General features: G+C 37.6%; 1 protein-coding gene across 1 annotated transcript in view; it reads left to right on the top strand.

Moving 5' to 3' along the window:
* Positions 1 to 15: 15 nt before the first annotated feature.
* The window catches only part of MYO5C (myosin VC), a 33,342-nt gene continuing 17,778 nt past the window's right edge, over positions 16 to 15,579 (top strand). Inside the window, exons 1-20 of the mRNA XM_039390081.1 lie at positions 16 to 171; positions 2,349 to 2,459; positions 3,302 to 3,467; positions 3,738 to 3,882; positions 4,292 to 4,448; positions 4,992 to 5,135; positions 6,077 to 6,158; positions 6,728 to 6,835; positions 7,360 to 7,466; positions 8,105 to 8,370; positions 8,810 to 8,891; positions 9,221 to 9,361; positions 10,428 to 10,553; positions 10,970 to 11,053; positions 11,902 to 12,036; positions 12,395 to 12,492; positions 13,034 to 13,120; positions 13,207 to 13,318; positions 14,267 to 14,478; positions 15,200 to 15,365. Coding sequence (XP_039246015.1) covers positions 16 to 171; positions 2,349 to 2,459; positions 3,302 to 3,467; positions 3,738 to 3,882; positions 4,292 to 4,448; positions 4,992 to 5,135; positions 6,077 to 6,158; positions 6,728 to 6,835; positions 7,360 to 7,466; positions 8,105 to 8,370; positions 8,810 to 8,891; positions 9,221 to 9,361; positions 10,428 to 10,553; positions 10,970 to 11,053; positions 11,902 to 12,036; positions 12,395 to 12,492; positions 13,034 to 13,120; positions 13,207 to 13,318; positions 14,267 to 14,478; positions 15,200 to 15,365 — 2,685 coding nt within the window. The remainder of the gene's footprint in view (positions 172 to 2,348; positions 2,460 to 3,301; positions 3,468 to 3,737; positions 3,883 to 4,291; positions 4,449 to 4,991; positions 5,136 to 6,076; positions 6,159 to 6,727; positions 6,836 to 7,359; positions 7,467 to 8,104; positions 8,371 to 8,809; positions 8,892 to 9,220; positions 9,362 to 10,427; positions 10,554 to 10,969; positions 11,054 to 11,901; positions 12,037 to 12,394; positions 12,493 to 13,033; positions 13,121 to 13,206; positions 13,319 to 14,266; positions 14,479 to 15,199; positions 15,366 to 15,579) is intronic.

Here is a 15,579-nt window from a genome sequence, read left to right as displayed (position 1 = left end):
GAACCTGCAGTCCCGATGGCGCTGGCCGAGCTCTACACGCAGGTGAGCGGGGCACGGGGGGCAGCGGGGCGGGTCGGCCGTGCCGAGCCCCGGCGGGAGCGGATCGCGCTCTGTCGGGACCGCCTGTGGCTGTCCGCGCTGGCTGACTGGGATCATCCCACAGGTCCCAGGGCACCGGGGAGAAATACTCCTTTTTGCGGAAAACACACCTTTTTCTGAGACTCTTGGCCTTCAGGAGTAGGTCTCTGCTGTGCTAGCCAGCGGTTAGGCAACTTTAAGGTTTAACAAAGCCCTTCCCCTGGGCACTCAGTTTCGGAGCGCTGCGCTTTCTGCTGGGCAAATATTGAATGTGTGTGGCAGAACTTGGCCTTGAAACAAAGATTCTTCCTCCTTGGTGCACCTGCTGAAGTTTTTGCACAACTTTCCCCACTTTTCCTGTAAGTCGCTGGATTGTCGTGGCGTATAATTTGTTTGCTTAGCTTTAAATAGCAAAACCAACATGGATATGTTAGTGATTTATAAGCCCATGTCTCCTCTGTTGCAACAGCAGCTGCCGTAACGAGCTCCCATTGAGCCCGGTGCTGCAGAGCTCTTCGTTCTTAGTGTTGGTGCCGCAATCGGAGCCGCTGGAAGAACAAACGGCAGTTTTCACTGGAATATTGTCAGGGAGCTGAAGGGAGGAAGGAGCGCGGGTGTAACCCGACACGGGAATGAGCAAACTCCCTTCTGTTTACCTGTGAGGCAGGGTTTGGAGACAGCCAGCTCTGTAGGCTGGGTGCATTTGCCAATGGAGGCTCCTGCAACTCCAGGGGCCTTTTCTGAAGAATCAGTGCTTTTGTCACGTTGTTTTCCCTCTCTTTCTCGTCCGTGCAGTTCACCTTCTTACATGGGAACGCACTATGTGCCCCTGAGGCTGTTTGGTGGTGATATTCCGACTTGCATAAAAACAAATAAATAAAACAACAACCACCCAGAGGGTGGTTGGGTGCTGGAACAGTCTCCCCAGAGAAGTGGTCACAACACCAAGCCTGACAGAGTTCCAGATGTTTGGGTGGTACTCTCACGTGGTGTGACTGTTGGGTGGGGTCCTACAGGGCTAAGAGTTGGACTCAGTGATCCTTGTGGGTCATTTGCAACTCAGCATATTCTCTGATTCTGTGAAAGAACTCAATTTAACAAGCATTTTTGTACACCAGGAAGTCAACATACCATAGGAATGACACAAAAGAAAATTTATACTTAGGTACACATGGAAAACTGAAAACTAGTTTAGCCATGTTTTTCATTTGGCCATTAAATAGATATTTGTGAAGCTGGGCTTTTATCTCTTTTGGTGGGATAGACGAAAACATTGACATCATAGGGGCTTGGGGTTGTTCAGAAAATGTCCTTGTGATTTTGGATGTTGCATGAAAAAATGCAATCCTGCTGAAAGCATCAGCAAAGAGGTATCATGGAAGAGGCTGAGGTTTCGGTTGATCATCACCTGATGTGCAAACCAGTTTGGCGTATGGCTGACTAGAAAGATCAGTTTCTGTCCTCGGGGATCCTGAAAACTCACCTGGAGAAGTCACTGAGCAAGACAAGCTAAGTTGCAGAATGTCCCTGCAAAAGTCCCTCTTACCCTGAATTGTTTGGTGTTGATCCTTGGGAATAAGAATTAAGAAGGCTGTTGTACAGTGCAGTTTGTAGGGACCTGTGTGGGCACCCACCATCATTCAGTAAGGGTTCTTGGGGCAGAGACCCTCATGTTCTGAGGATCTACTGGAGCTTCCAAGGCTTATCCCAAATTAAGAGAGGAAAAAAGTCACTTGTGCTAAAACTAACAGTTGTGGCACCAAAATGAGAAGGTATATGAGTCCCCAAGGTATCTGTGGGTCTGCTAACACTCCATGAAATCCTTGACTAATGTTAATTTTTCAAGTAAGCAGCTGCAGCAGTTCTCATGGGTTTATTTAAACAGTTTAAACTGACCGTGAATATAGCGAGGGTAAGGGAATTAAATGAAGGGTTCTGTCTATCAAAACATAAAGATGCTGAAAGATTATACATTATGGTTGCTTGTGTAAGTAGGGATGGATGAGATTGCTTTGTCAAACCCTGTCAGGATGAGAAGGACACACTCCACATCACTGAAGTAATTCCTTACTTACTGAGGTTTACAGCTGTGTTATGTCCTTTTAAGAAGTGCTGCTTCTGATGGCTTCTCAGGCAGAACATTTGAAGAATTTGCTTATGCTTCAGCATTTTACCTTAGCAAAGGAGAACTAGATGGTTTGAACAGCATATTTACATTCAAATATCATGATAATAGCTAAGCTAACTATAATCTTGTTTTTCTGTTCTAGTACAATAGGGTTTGGATCCCTGATAATGAAGAAGTTTGGCAGTCTGCAGAAATCACAAAAAACTACAAAGCTGGAGACCGTTCTCTCCATGTGCAATTAGAAGATGGAACTGTAAGGAGAAAAGCCTGAATTATTGTGGGGTTTGCTGAAATATATTTATGTGGAAATATAGGACTCATCATTATGAGATCTAAATAACATGTCCATATTTTCTTTTTTTATCATATTGAAATTTGTACAGTAAACAGCTGCTACTCAAAAATATGAGGAGTGCAATTCTACTATCTGTATAACATAAGTATATAGCACATACCTCAAAGATCACTTTTGAAACAAGCCCTGAAACTCATCTTAAGTTGGAGGAAAGCAGTTATCCTCACAGAGCTAGCTGGTACTTCTTTCTTCCCTAAAGTTGTTGCTTTATGTAAGATCTGTTAATTTTAGTATCCAAGTTCTTTACAGATTTAATATTTTGAAAACAGCATTTCTGTATTCCTGTTCCATAAAGACAAGTATTAAATGAATGATTAAATGGATTTGTTGAAAGAAACAGAAGTGAGTGTTAATCTTTGTGTAAAGAAAACTGAATGGTTGCAAGTAAGGGTGGTTATAGAGCTGCCTTGAGTTCTGACCAGGTGTTTGCTTTCATTCAGTTGCAGCTGGTCTGCTGCTTTTATCTGTACTTGAAATATGCATGTGTTTAGAGAGCTAAACGTGTTTACCATTTTTACAGATTTCAATACAAAATAACGTAAATAAAGAGAATGTAACTTTCTTTTTCATAAGCAACAAAGAGCTCCAAGTCCCCCAGTTTCAGTGGGATGTATGGAATTGATGAAATAGATCAGACAGTGCTCCATCAACTCTGTAACTTTGTGTAAAGGTCAAAGATGAGTTCCTGTTTATGCAAACATAATGCATTTTATGATGTTTCAAGTAGTTTTTGTTGACAGGAACTGAATTACCCTGTTGATCCAGCTGCTTTGCCACCCCTACGAAATCCTGACATACTTGTTGGTGAAAATGATCTCACTGCACTCAGTTATCTCCATGAACCAGCTGTTCTACACAATCTCAAAGTTCGTTTTGTGGAGTCCAAACTTATCTACACATATAGTGGTAAGCAAAGTAAAATGCAGTATTTAAAAAAAAATTTTAAAAAATATCTTGGGTTAGTTTTCAATATGATGTGAGTAATATTTTCCTCAAGTATGTTTTAACTCATGTTAACTGGTTTTATGTATGAGCATAGACTTGTTTGTTGATCAGTATCTCCTACCTAGTTTATAAAATATTGCTGCTTTGTATCAGTTTAAGTGCTGTTGCCAAAAATGAGCATTTCATTTAATTAACCTGTGTTTTATTTTTGTTTTGCACCCTTGGTTGTAGGAATAATTTTGGTTGCAATAAACCCCTATAAAGAGTTGCCAATATATGGAGATGCTATTATCCATGCATATAGTGGGCAAAACATGGGGGACATGGATCCACATATATTTGCTGTGGCAGAAGAAGCATACAAGCAAATGGCAAGGTTGAGTATGTTGTTTAATGTACATAAATAACACTTGAAGTCTAGTGGCAGTGTTCATTGTCATTTAACTGTGTATGTGCCACTGGCTATTAAGAATACCTTTGAATAGGTGGCTTAACTAAAGGAGGACGAATTCCTTAACCAGCTGAGGAATTTCTAGAGTTCATAACTATTTTCATTCTTGATGGGGGGTAAAACACTGACTTAGCTCAGTGAATAGCAATGACACCAACCTAGAGATTACAACTGGTGTAAGAGAATAGATGAAAGATGGAAATGTATATGAGAGTTGACCATAGCTGTGATTTCAAACATCTGTTTCAAATTTATAATTCCTGCATTTATACATGATTTTAGACATGTCTGATTTGAACTGTCTGATTTAAACTGTCTGATTATTTGGTTCTAGAAATAACAAAAATCAGTCCATTATAGTCAGCGGGGAATCAGGAGCTGGAAAGACTGTGTCTGCAAGATACACTATGAGGTACTTTGCCACTGTGAGCAAGTCAAGCAGCAATGCACACGTGGAGGATAAAGTATTGGCATCCAATCCAATAACTGAGGTAACTTTCAGAGGGTGTCTGTCAAGCCTGTACTCATCAAGGAAAGAATTCCATGAGCTGCTGGGAATCTTTGTTTGAAGTCTTTCGAGATGTTTTATCTGCTTGAGTTAGATATCTAATTTAGAAGTTTAGCCTCTGAATATTACTGATGGACAGAGGTAGTCACCTTCAGGAAGGTCCTGTCTGAGTTACCAGTGGCCCTTTGGAGGCACTAGTTTGCCTCCAGAGTGTTGTCTGGCCACCTATTAGATCATGAGAAAACAGTATTGAATAAGTTGTTTGTTTGTTTTTATTAGTTGGAATAGAAACCAGCTAAGGTTCCTTATAACGGAAAAACATACTTTCTCATGTAACATTATACTGTTTGACTTGAGGTTTGTCTTCAGTTTTGGGCCTCAAAATTTAAGTAACACAACTCAATGCTGAGATTGATCCCTGAGCACCTTTGATTTTAGAAAGTTGCAGTTGAGTCAAGTTTTGTCAAAGTTATTCTTATGAGAGACCCAAGTAAATCAAATCATTAAAGTTTATAATTTTTTGTAGGCTGTTGGCAATGCAAAAACCACACGGAATGATAATAGCAGTAGATTTGGAAAATACACTGAAATCAGTTTTGATCAGAGTTACCAAATCATTGGAGCTAACATGAGAACATACCTGCTTGAGAAATCCAGAGTTGTCTTTCAGGTGGGTAAAATAAAGTTTAAAATAGTCATTGTCAGTATAGCTACAAAAGCACTATACTTTACTATACTTTCCTGATTTCATATAGAAAATATTATGTGAAGTTCTGAATAGTGTGTCTAATGAGCATTTGATTTATTTTTTAACAGGAGATTATATTATTTATAAAAAGAAACCATTTTACTTCGTGTTTTTCCTTCTGTTAAGTGAAGGATGCATCTCAGGGACAATTCCCTGAGATAAGTGCAAGAAGTATTTGAGAAATCTGTAACATGCTGTCACAACAGTAACACATGCCAGTTGTATCTGGAAAGGAGCAGCATAGGTAGGGTAGAGAGAGTCTTGGTAAAAAAATGGCTGAAAATTTATAAGACCAGGGTTTATTGCATGTGACTCACTACAGGGTCAGGGCATAATTGTGATGATATCCTAAAGAAAGCATTTAATTTTATAAAACTGTTTTCACAAAGGTTTCTTTATTAATAGTATTGCAACTTTTTAAGTACACTGAAAAATATTTCTATATATTTTCTGCCTGAAGGATGATTTGAAAATGGAGGGGTTTCAGAGTTACCACAGGGCAGTGTTTCAGCTGACACTCCTACACAGTTGTTCCTTACAGTATTTGCCAGTTCATATTAGTAGATGGTTGTTGGAGCTGAAGAAATTATTATAGTAACATCCTTGGGGAAAGAACTCAGCATATTGGTAATGGAAATAAAGTATACTTGAATGTATCACTTTCAAAGATCATGCTGAAATCTAAGATGTGCCGTTTTAATATAGAGCAATTTCTTTGCCAGACTATGTTGCAGCAGAATTTAGCCCTCAGGCATCATTATCACTTTACAATAGTCTTGAATATCAAATGTTTTTCTGTTTGCTTCTTTGTTCTGTTGTTAATTATTTTTTTCTGTAGTGTTATTCTTTGCTTTATTTTACAGTCAGAGAATGAGAGAAACTACCATATATTTTATCAGTTGTGTGCATCTGCTATGCAGCCTGAATATAAACATCTTAAATTGGGTAGGTCTCAAGAAAATAATCTACTCATCATTTTTGCAGTGCAGTATTTTTAAGGCTGGGATTTCAAATGAGAGGATGTTAAGTGCTTTATAGCATAAATCTCACAGCCTTAAAATGGGACCTGCATTTTTAAGTCACTTAGCTATTAATCCTGTTTGTTTTGAACTTGGTAGCAAATCCTTAGTAACTCAAGTAGTGCACAATCAAGTACCTAAGTGCCTTTGAAAACCTTATACTTTCTGTAGTGACAGGTGCCTTGACAGTTTAGGGGCTTGATTCACTTGTCTACAGAGAAACTGGGAGAAGCAGACCTTAGGTATGTGTTTACTCAGTCTCCATTGTTTATTAGATGAAATATTAAGATTTCTAGGAATTATAAATACTAGTTTCTGTCAGCTTAACTGAGTTACGCTCATGGATTTCTCTCAGAGAAAAGGGGACCTCCAGCTCATCACTGAAACGCTGTCATCTGCCATCCTCTTTAATTTTTTGGTGTAAAGAGTTTTAACAAATGGCTATCCCCAGTCCCTAATTTTTGCAGGATTACAAGCTTTGCTTCTTATCTATAGGAAGCGCAGAAGAATTTAACTACACACGGATGGGTGGCAGCACTGTAATAGAAGGAGTTGATGACAGAGCAAATATGGTGGAAACTCAGAAGACATTTGCCTTACTGGGTAAATTGTTGGGGATGTATTTTCAATAGATTTTTCTTTTTTTATGCAATGGGCAAAAGTGGTTTGTTTCTGAACTATCCAAAATGTTAGTAGTAATTACCAAAATAATTTCTTTCATAGCTTATTTATTGTGCTGTTAGTCTGTTTTAAAAGTACTAGGCAGGAGCAATTAGCAATTGGTGTTAATTGTTAATGGTCAGAATCACTGACGGCTGGAGTCTTCCTGGCCCTTAAGCTAACATGCTGTGACAGAAGTGGAATTGGAAGCTTCTTTGCCCCTGTATGGCTTATGTGAAAGCCAAATTAGACTTGAGCTGGCACTTGGGGAGGTACAGGAATTTATGCCTAATCTTTCATCGGATCAGACAGGCAGAAAATTGGCAGAACCAAGGATTTGCATAGTACTCCTCAGAGATGCTGTACAATTCTTGGCTACACAACAAAGCAAGTAGTCCATCGTTGTTCTATTTTAATTAATTGTACTGTTTCTGGGTATTTAAAATAATTGAGAATTGTTTTTTTAGGTCTGAATGGGGATTTTCAGATGGATGTTTTTAAAATGCTGGCAGCAATCCTACACTTGGGCAACGTGGAAATAGCAGCTGCTGGAGATGAAAGGTCATCCATCAGTGTAAGGAAGTAGCTCATTCATATACCAACATTTTCTATTATATTCTGTGCCAGAAGTCCTTTAGCAATAGTTTCTCTCATATCTGGGGCTCTGAGCAGCGTTAAATCTGGTGTACTAAACTTGATTGATTTCTCCATCTTCATCTGTACAGAGGCACAGCGAGAGTCAACACAGATGCTGTTTTGTGCCCAACTTCAGAAAGTCTTAACAAAAGGCAAAATGTGGCTAAGAGTACCCCATATCCAATTGATCCACAGCTGTTGGAAAAGCCATTTGGGACTCTCTGCAGGATACAGGAAACAGAGCTTTGTCAAAGCTTCTCAGAATGTGTCCCAGCAAGCTGTGCAAATCCAAAAAGCAAGAACACCTAAACACAGACTAAAGTAACTTTCTTTCAGTGTCTTAATCCGAAGCATCTCACCCAGTCCAAGTTTTTCTCTCCTGTATCAGGAGTTCTATCTAGTATTATTTGCTTCAGCTCATCTTGGTATTTTGCCAGACAAAGTAGTAAACACAGCCCCTTGTCTATCTAAAAATAAAAATCATAGTTTGATGTCAGCAGTGCAAGGATTTCACTGTCTAGATAACAGTTAATGTAATAAATGTAATCTAATAATATTTACTAATCTTTTTTAAAGATGGAAGATAAACATCTCAGTATATTCTGTGAACTTCTGGATTTAAACTGTGACAAAATGTCCCGATGGTTGTGCCACCGAAAGATTATCACAACCTCAGAGACTGTAATAAAGCCAATGACAAGAGCTCAGGCTGTTAATGCAAGGGATGCTCTGGCAAAGAAGATCTACTCTCATTTATTTGACTTTATTGTGGAAAGAATTAACCAAGCTTTGCAGTTCTCTGGCAAGCAACATACTTTTATTGGTGTTTTGGACATTTATGGGTAAGACAGTCTCTGGAAACAAATTAACTTCTAAGTTGTGCCTTTTCTTTAGAGTTCATAAGAGGCATTTTTCAGTTTGTGCTGGTAATGGATTTGGAGGGGGTTGTTTTACTAAAAGGTCATGGTCATATGAGTTCTTTTGCATCCAGAGTAGTGGAAATGTTCAGCTACTATAAATATTAGTATCTTCTGTGAATGAGGTTTAAATTTAACTTCTGATATGATACTTTTAAATTTAACTCTGGATTTTTTTAGCTCTGTTATGTGTGGTAACATTAACTTCTAAAGAAGTCTTGAAATGCCTTAACATCTTCATTGGTTTTATGGCTTAGTTAATTTTCTTGGAAACATCAGGATAGCCTTGAAATCTTTTAAGGATACTACCATTTGATTTTGATGTCGAGGGATGTTTTCTTTTCTTATTTGAATTGTGTTTCAGATTTGAAACATTTGATGTGAACAGTTTTGAACAATTTTGTATCAATTATGCTAATGAAAAGCTACAGCAGCAATTTAACCTGGTATGTTCTTTTATTTGTTACAGTTCTTTAGCTTACTTTACTTCAGTTTTTAGATTATCAATAATGGATATTAGCAAATGCTATTTGTGCTTGAGTAATGGATATTTCTGGATAATGACTATCCAGTAATAAACTTTTTTTTACATGTATGCATAAATACACATATACATATGAAAATTTCTGGGTTTATTTTCTTACAAGACAGACATGTAATATAATCCAAAATATTTTTTCTGTCTTATGTATACAACCGTGCACATGCACACACTGTATTTATTTTCTTCCTTAATTGTCATAACCTTACATTTGCATAATTTTCACATATCCAGCATGTCTTTAAACTTGAACAAGAAGAATATATGAAGGAAGATATCCCATGGACTTTAATAGACTTCTATGACAACCAGCCTGTCATTGACCTTATTGAAGCTAAAATGGGAATTTTAGAACTTCTGGATGAAGAGTGCTTGGTAATTTAAAAATTCTTACATTTAGAGCTCATAGAAAAAAAAAACCTACATAGATTTTTACAAGTTGGGCTTATAATCCATATTTTGTCCTTTTATATGGGAAGTAGAGCATTTTCCTCATAAAAGGAACATTAAGATTTGCCCTCTATTTGGTAATTTTAATTGTAAACCTCTTAGTCTATTTTGCTCTTGTAGAACTAAGAACCTGAAACTAGATCCTTAGCTAGAAGACAATCCAGTAATTAGAGTTCTTCACTGTGAGGATAGTGCAGTACTAGAACAGGTTAAGCAGAGGTGCAGTGGGATCTTCATCCTTTGACATTTTCTGAATTTTAGTTCAAACAGCAGTTATCCAAGCAGGAATTTGGACTATTCAATCTCCAGGGGTCTATTCCACCAGTATTTTGAAAATGAAGGTATTCTACAAATCACTAATTTTGATACAAAAAAACCCCCAACAGTCTCACTTTTTAATAAGTACTTGTTGAATGCACCAAACCTACATCTTTACTTTTCTTTCTTCAGTGTTACTATTTTTTTTCTCTGTGTCCTCTCCTGACTGTAGAAATTCCTAATCTATTTTTTTTCTATGTTATATGTAGTTCCTTTAGGCTTCCAAACCTACTGAAGTAGCTTTGCCAGGGAGGAACAGGCAGGGAAGGTTAAACCCTGTTAAAATGGTCTCTAAAAGGTGTTTGGGTGATATTGGCAATCTGTACCTCTTGGAATCCGTGGAGTAATATGGGTAACATGTTCTGCTCACTAGCATTCTCAGGGGTCACATTGTCCCCATTTGCAGGTAGCATCCTCTCAGGACAAAATTATTTATGACTCACCAGAGAATTTACTCTAGTCAGCAAATTTGTGGATTAATACAACGCTCTTTCATAAAATGATTTGCTACAGAGAACCACTGATTAGTTTGAAGATGCAAAAACTGGTTGTTGTCAGGCCTCATAATTCACTGAAGATGTTTTATTTGGAGTATTTATTGACAGTAAGTGTTTTTGCTGCCCTTAACAGTTCAACAAGTTTGCTAAAGAGATCACCCTTCTCACTTTTACAGTTACCTCATGGAAAAGATGAAAACTGGCTTCAAAAGCTGTATAATAATTTTGTCATTAAAAATGCACTCTTTGAAAAGCCAAGGATGTCAAACACGTCTTTCATCATTCAACACTTTGCTGATAAGGTAGAGTGTAAACAACCCGTTTCACCGTGTTTCTAGAAATAGCTCATTCAGAAAAGAAACAGAATTAGAAAATAGGAAATATTAACCACACTTGTTTGGAACTTCTATAAAATTGATCTTCAATACATAGCGCTATTTATTTATTGGTGATAGTGTCTGTAATGTGCTATTTAAACATAAGAAGTGCTTAAGATAATGAATTTGAGAGTATAAAAATAAATCATCAAGATAAAAAAGCAGAAAAAGAGTAGAGTGTATAAATAGAATAGTTACAATTGTAGTCTATACACATTTTAATCTCAGTTATTTACATTTCAAATGTAGTATTCCTTTTTTTGATATTTTGATTTGAAACCATAGTATAATGAAGAAAGGAGGAAAGAAATTAATGTTAATGATTTTGCCTGTTTGCACAGGTAGAATATAAATGTGAAGGATTTCTGGAAAAAAACAGAGATACAGTACATGAAGTATTGATTGAAATCTTGAAAGAGAGCAAGGTTTGTGAACAATCAGTAATGACTAATTTTTTGAATATCTGATTTTACTGGAATTAATTCAGATCTGGTTTTAAAATATTTGTTTTGATATAAAACTAGTCTTAATTTTTTTTTAATATTATCCAAGGATATATTTTTAACATAAAAATAATATAGAAGATGAAAAACCACAGTGTTCAACTTCTTCGTATATGTGCATTTACTTTGCCAGTTATGTTGGAGGTTTTTTTAATATCTCCCTTGAAGGCCATTTTGTAATCCTTGTAACCGAAAAACTTTTTTTTCCTGTAGTCATTATGTGCAGCTTTGATAGGTAGTTTATCATTAACAACTGCCTTTGTTTATTCTTCAAAAGAGATTAAGAGAATGCCAAGGCAAGGAAAACATCAGATGTCTTGTATGTGCCTGCCACTTCCCGTCTGCTGGAAGGTCCTGTCCCTTTGAAGTCTACAGCCTTGAGTTAACTTAAGAAGTTAGCTTCATCTGACCAAAAAAACATAATTTTGAATTACATGTTGTGAAAATATAACCTTAAGTGGTCTTATTTTTAACTCTGCTCTGTGTTTATGTCCGTGTTTGCTCATACTGAAATAGCTTTTGCAGGCTACCTTAACAGCTGCTGAATTTTGTCTGTGAAACGTGTAAGTGCTTTGCAACAGGCTCAGAATCATTCCAGCTCTTTCTTCAGTTGTTGTTTGTTTGTGGCTTAAATACCCAGTTCCAAGTCCTGCAATACCTGGCCTAAGCATTGAGGGGTTTGCACTTTATGCTGTAGTAAATGTTGTTTTTATTTAAATGTTGCTACAGTTACACAGTATTTAACTCTGATTCTTTCACCACACTTTTAGTTTCATCTGTGTGCAAATTTTTTTCAAGACAATCCAGTGTCCGTTTCACCTTTCAGTTCAACTATAAACATCAAATCTGCAAGACCTGTTCTCAAGTCACCCAACAAACAGCTCCGGACAACCGTTGGCAGTAAGGTACTACAGAAACGTGCCAGTCTATGATGCTTGTGCTTTCAAGGAAGTGTACTGGGCAGTCTGAGAGTGTGATACTGGATCCTGTTATTGTTCATGGGGGACTGTCCAGTTTTCAGGACAGCCAGAACCACCCACAGTGCAGTGCTCCAGGACTGGGTATGAGTAGGTGTGTTTAACTTAAATATAGGAGACTCCTAGGTACATCAAATTAAATTTCCTGCATTTAAGATGTAAACACTAAGAATATATATCCCAGTGTCCAGCCAAAACCTAATAATTAATTAAAAGACTAAGATTTGACTTTTTGCTTAGCTGGAAATGTTTCATCAGCAAAACTGTTATGTCTGATATTTTCTAGTTCCGGAATTCTTTGTCTTTGCTTATGGTGACACTCAATGCAACCACCCCTCATTATGTACGGTGCATAAAGCCAAATGATGAGAAGTTGCCTTTTGAGTAAGTACATTAGTGGTGTTGAACTGTTCCATTACCTTTAAAATTAAGAGTATTTTTCCATTTCACTGTAGCAACATGTCTGCAAGTTAAATTCTTATTGTTGAGCAACTTCCCATATGGAACATATTTCTCCTTTCAAGATAACTAAAGTAGAAAAAAATTGTCATTTTACAAAAATAGAATAATTCAGTAGTAGTTATTGATACCTTAAAAATTCTTTATTATCCTAATATTTTTTAAGTTGTATATTAGTGTTTGTGTATTTGTGAGAACATTTTTAGGGGTAAGGTTGCCCACCTTTGGTTTAAGTTGATGGATATTTTGAATGGTATGGACTAGCACCAGTTTATATTCAAGGAGTAAAACCCATTGCCATTTTCTTTGTGAACATACCTTTTGTCCACAGAAGTACTTAAAAAAGCTTTAGAAATCAGAAAAAGTGTGAACAGTGTTGAAATAGAAATCCCGTTAGTAGAATGGTTCTAATTATTACAGCATGCCAAACCCAGCAGAAATGTAAAATATAACTCTGCTTTTTTAGGTTTGATTCAAAAAGAGTTACTCAGCAGCTACGAGCCTGTGGTGTTTTGGAAACTATTCGAATTAGTGCACAGAGCTATCCATCCAGGTAGGGGTGGCAGTGAGCCTCCTTGGGTCAAAAAATATTTAGTTGTCTGTTAAATGAAATTAATTAGTTAACTTTTCATTTTCCAGGTGGACTTACATTGAGTTTTTCAGCCGTTACAGCATTCTTATGACACAGCAGGAGCTCTCCATCAATGACAAGAAGCAGATTTGCAAGATTGTTTTGCAGCGGCTAATCCAGGTTAGTTTGTATGCACCAACCCACAGGTGTACTGCAGCTTCTATTAGTAATAAAAGGTCTCTTTTGCCAAGAGTAGTATTTCTCCTCAAATAGGGAAGATATTTACGTTATTACTGTTTTTCCTGATTTAGTGTGCTGTACACAGGCTTGTGAGTCAGTAACCTTGTGTTGTGGCACAGTCATGGTGTGGCCATAGACAGAGAATTTAAGCACTCTGTGCTTAACATTATCACTTGCAAAATGGAAGATATTCTACCTATATTTATAAACCAGTGAACAGTAAATGGTATAGATTTGTCAAGTATTACAAGCGCAAGAGGGCTTTTGATGGTGGAATGCAGCATGTTGGAGAACTGTTCTAAAAATGTTCTATTTTGCACATCTCTCCTATTCGTTAGATGAGCTGGTAGTGGTGAGGCTGGTCTCAGTCAAGCCAGCAACTCAAGTCAGCGTGTCAGGAGTGAGTTCAGACTCAGGGATATGTAAAACCAAACACAGGCACACTTGCTGCATAGCTCTGGCACAGGCCAAGGGTAAGAGCCTGAACTTGAAAGCAGCTTCACCCCTGAGTTTTTGCTCACACAGGTCACTGATTCAAGGCTGGAATTGTGCATCAAAAGGTAGTGTTGAGCCCATGGAACCTTGGGAGACTTGTAGAAGGGGGTGAAGAGGTTGTTTTCAAGGCTTTGATGATAAGTCCAAAGCCTCCCTTTAATTTTAGATCACTAGTGTGCAACTTTTGATGTAATTCTCTGGGTCTTTTCCTGCTAAGTGGATTTTCTCCCCACATACTCTTATCTACAAAGAGGACAGAGAGGATATTCTTCTGTAGCAAGATCATGTCATTTCAGAAGAGCTTGCCTGAAGTGACAATTTATAAAAGGAAGAGAATGTCTGGGCTACAATAATAAACTAAAAACTCAATATACCTACTGTTTTCTTTTTCAGGATCATAACCAGTATCAGTTTGGGAGAACAAAAATTTTTTTCAGAGCAGGACAGGTTGCTTACTTAGAAAAACTGCGATCAGATAAGCTGAGACATGCATGCATCATGATCCAAAAGAGTATTCGAGGCTGGCTGCAGAGGAAGAAATACCTTCACACGAAGCAAGCAGCTGTCACCATCCAGCAGTATTTCCGGGGGCAGCGGACAGTACGGTACTCTTGGCTGATAAATGAATTTGCTGTTGGGGTGTGTCTGAAGGCAGATAGAAGATCAAACTAAAGCCCAGAGTGTCATTTTTATGAAAGAGCAATTCAGGCTGTATTTTCACTGGATTGTAATTGTGGACTTGGAAATGTTCAAGTTATTCAGCTGATACGAAGAATGTACTCTTAACAGGTTTCTAATGCTGTCTGTCAGATTCCTGAGAGGCCTCTCTACCTGTAAGCTCAGTCCTTAGCTGATGATATGTGAGCCAGTTGTCAGCAAGGGGTTACTGCTGAGCTTCAGGGCCAGAGAAGATATCAGGGAGCAGAAAGGAAAATCAGTTTATGGGGTCTACAAATTAGTATGCACAAATTATTTCAAGGAGTTATGCAACAAGGAAACTGCACCAGTCATTCACAAAACAGACTGAGAGAAAGAGGGCTCTGTGTAGGCTTGGAAATTTTCAAAAAGAGACCAGAACAACAGCTTGGGGACAGATGTCAAAGGCTGTGGATAACTCCCTCTCCTTCACTTTGCTTGAAGAAAAAGCTTTATTTTAGATAGCAAATGCCTGTTTTCAGTATCTTTTTTTTTGTTTTGTTTTCAATATCCTTTTTCAATGTCTTTTGTGTGTGTGTGTGTGTATGTATGTTTGATTTGACTGACCAAAGGAATGAGCACGAGAAATCTAATGTGACCTAAGTAAACTTTGTTGTCTTTTGAATCAAGGCAAGCTATAACTGCAAGAAATCTGAAGCAAACGTGGGCAGCTATAACGATTCAGAAATACTGTCGGGGTTACCTGGTCCGTAGACTTTGCCAGCTCATCCATGTGGCTACTGTAACAATACAAGCTTATACAAGAGGATTTCTAGCAAGAAAAAAATATCAGAAGGTACAGCCCATCAAAAATTTAATTTCAGTGACTAGAAACAGCTGTTACTCTATAAGAAAAATGGAGACAAGGACAGTGATCCCCAATACTTTACCTTTTGCATATCTCATATCTTCTACTCTGTTTTTATATTGTTACTATAAAAACACTGAATCACAGTAGATACCAAGAACATTGTCTGGTTTATACTTAATGCAGATCATTTTGTGTGATT

Source organism: Pipra filicauda, unplaced genomic scaffold (assembly GCF_003945595.2).
Source record: "Pipra filicauda isolate LSUMZ 115617 unplaced genomic scaffold, ASM394559v2 scaffold7_size6619720_pilon, whole genome shotgun sequence".
Classification (NCBI taxonomy): Eukaryota; Metazoa; Chordata; class Aves; order Passeriformes; family Pipridae; genus Pipra; species Pipra filicauda.
This window is presented reverse-complemented; position numbering and strand designations above follow the sequence as displayed.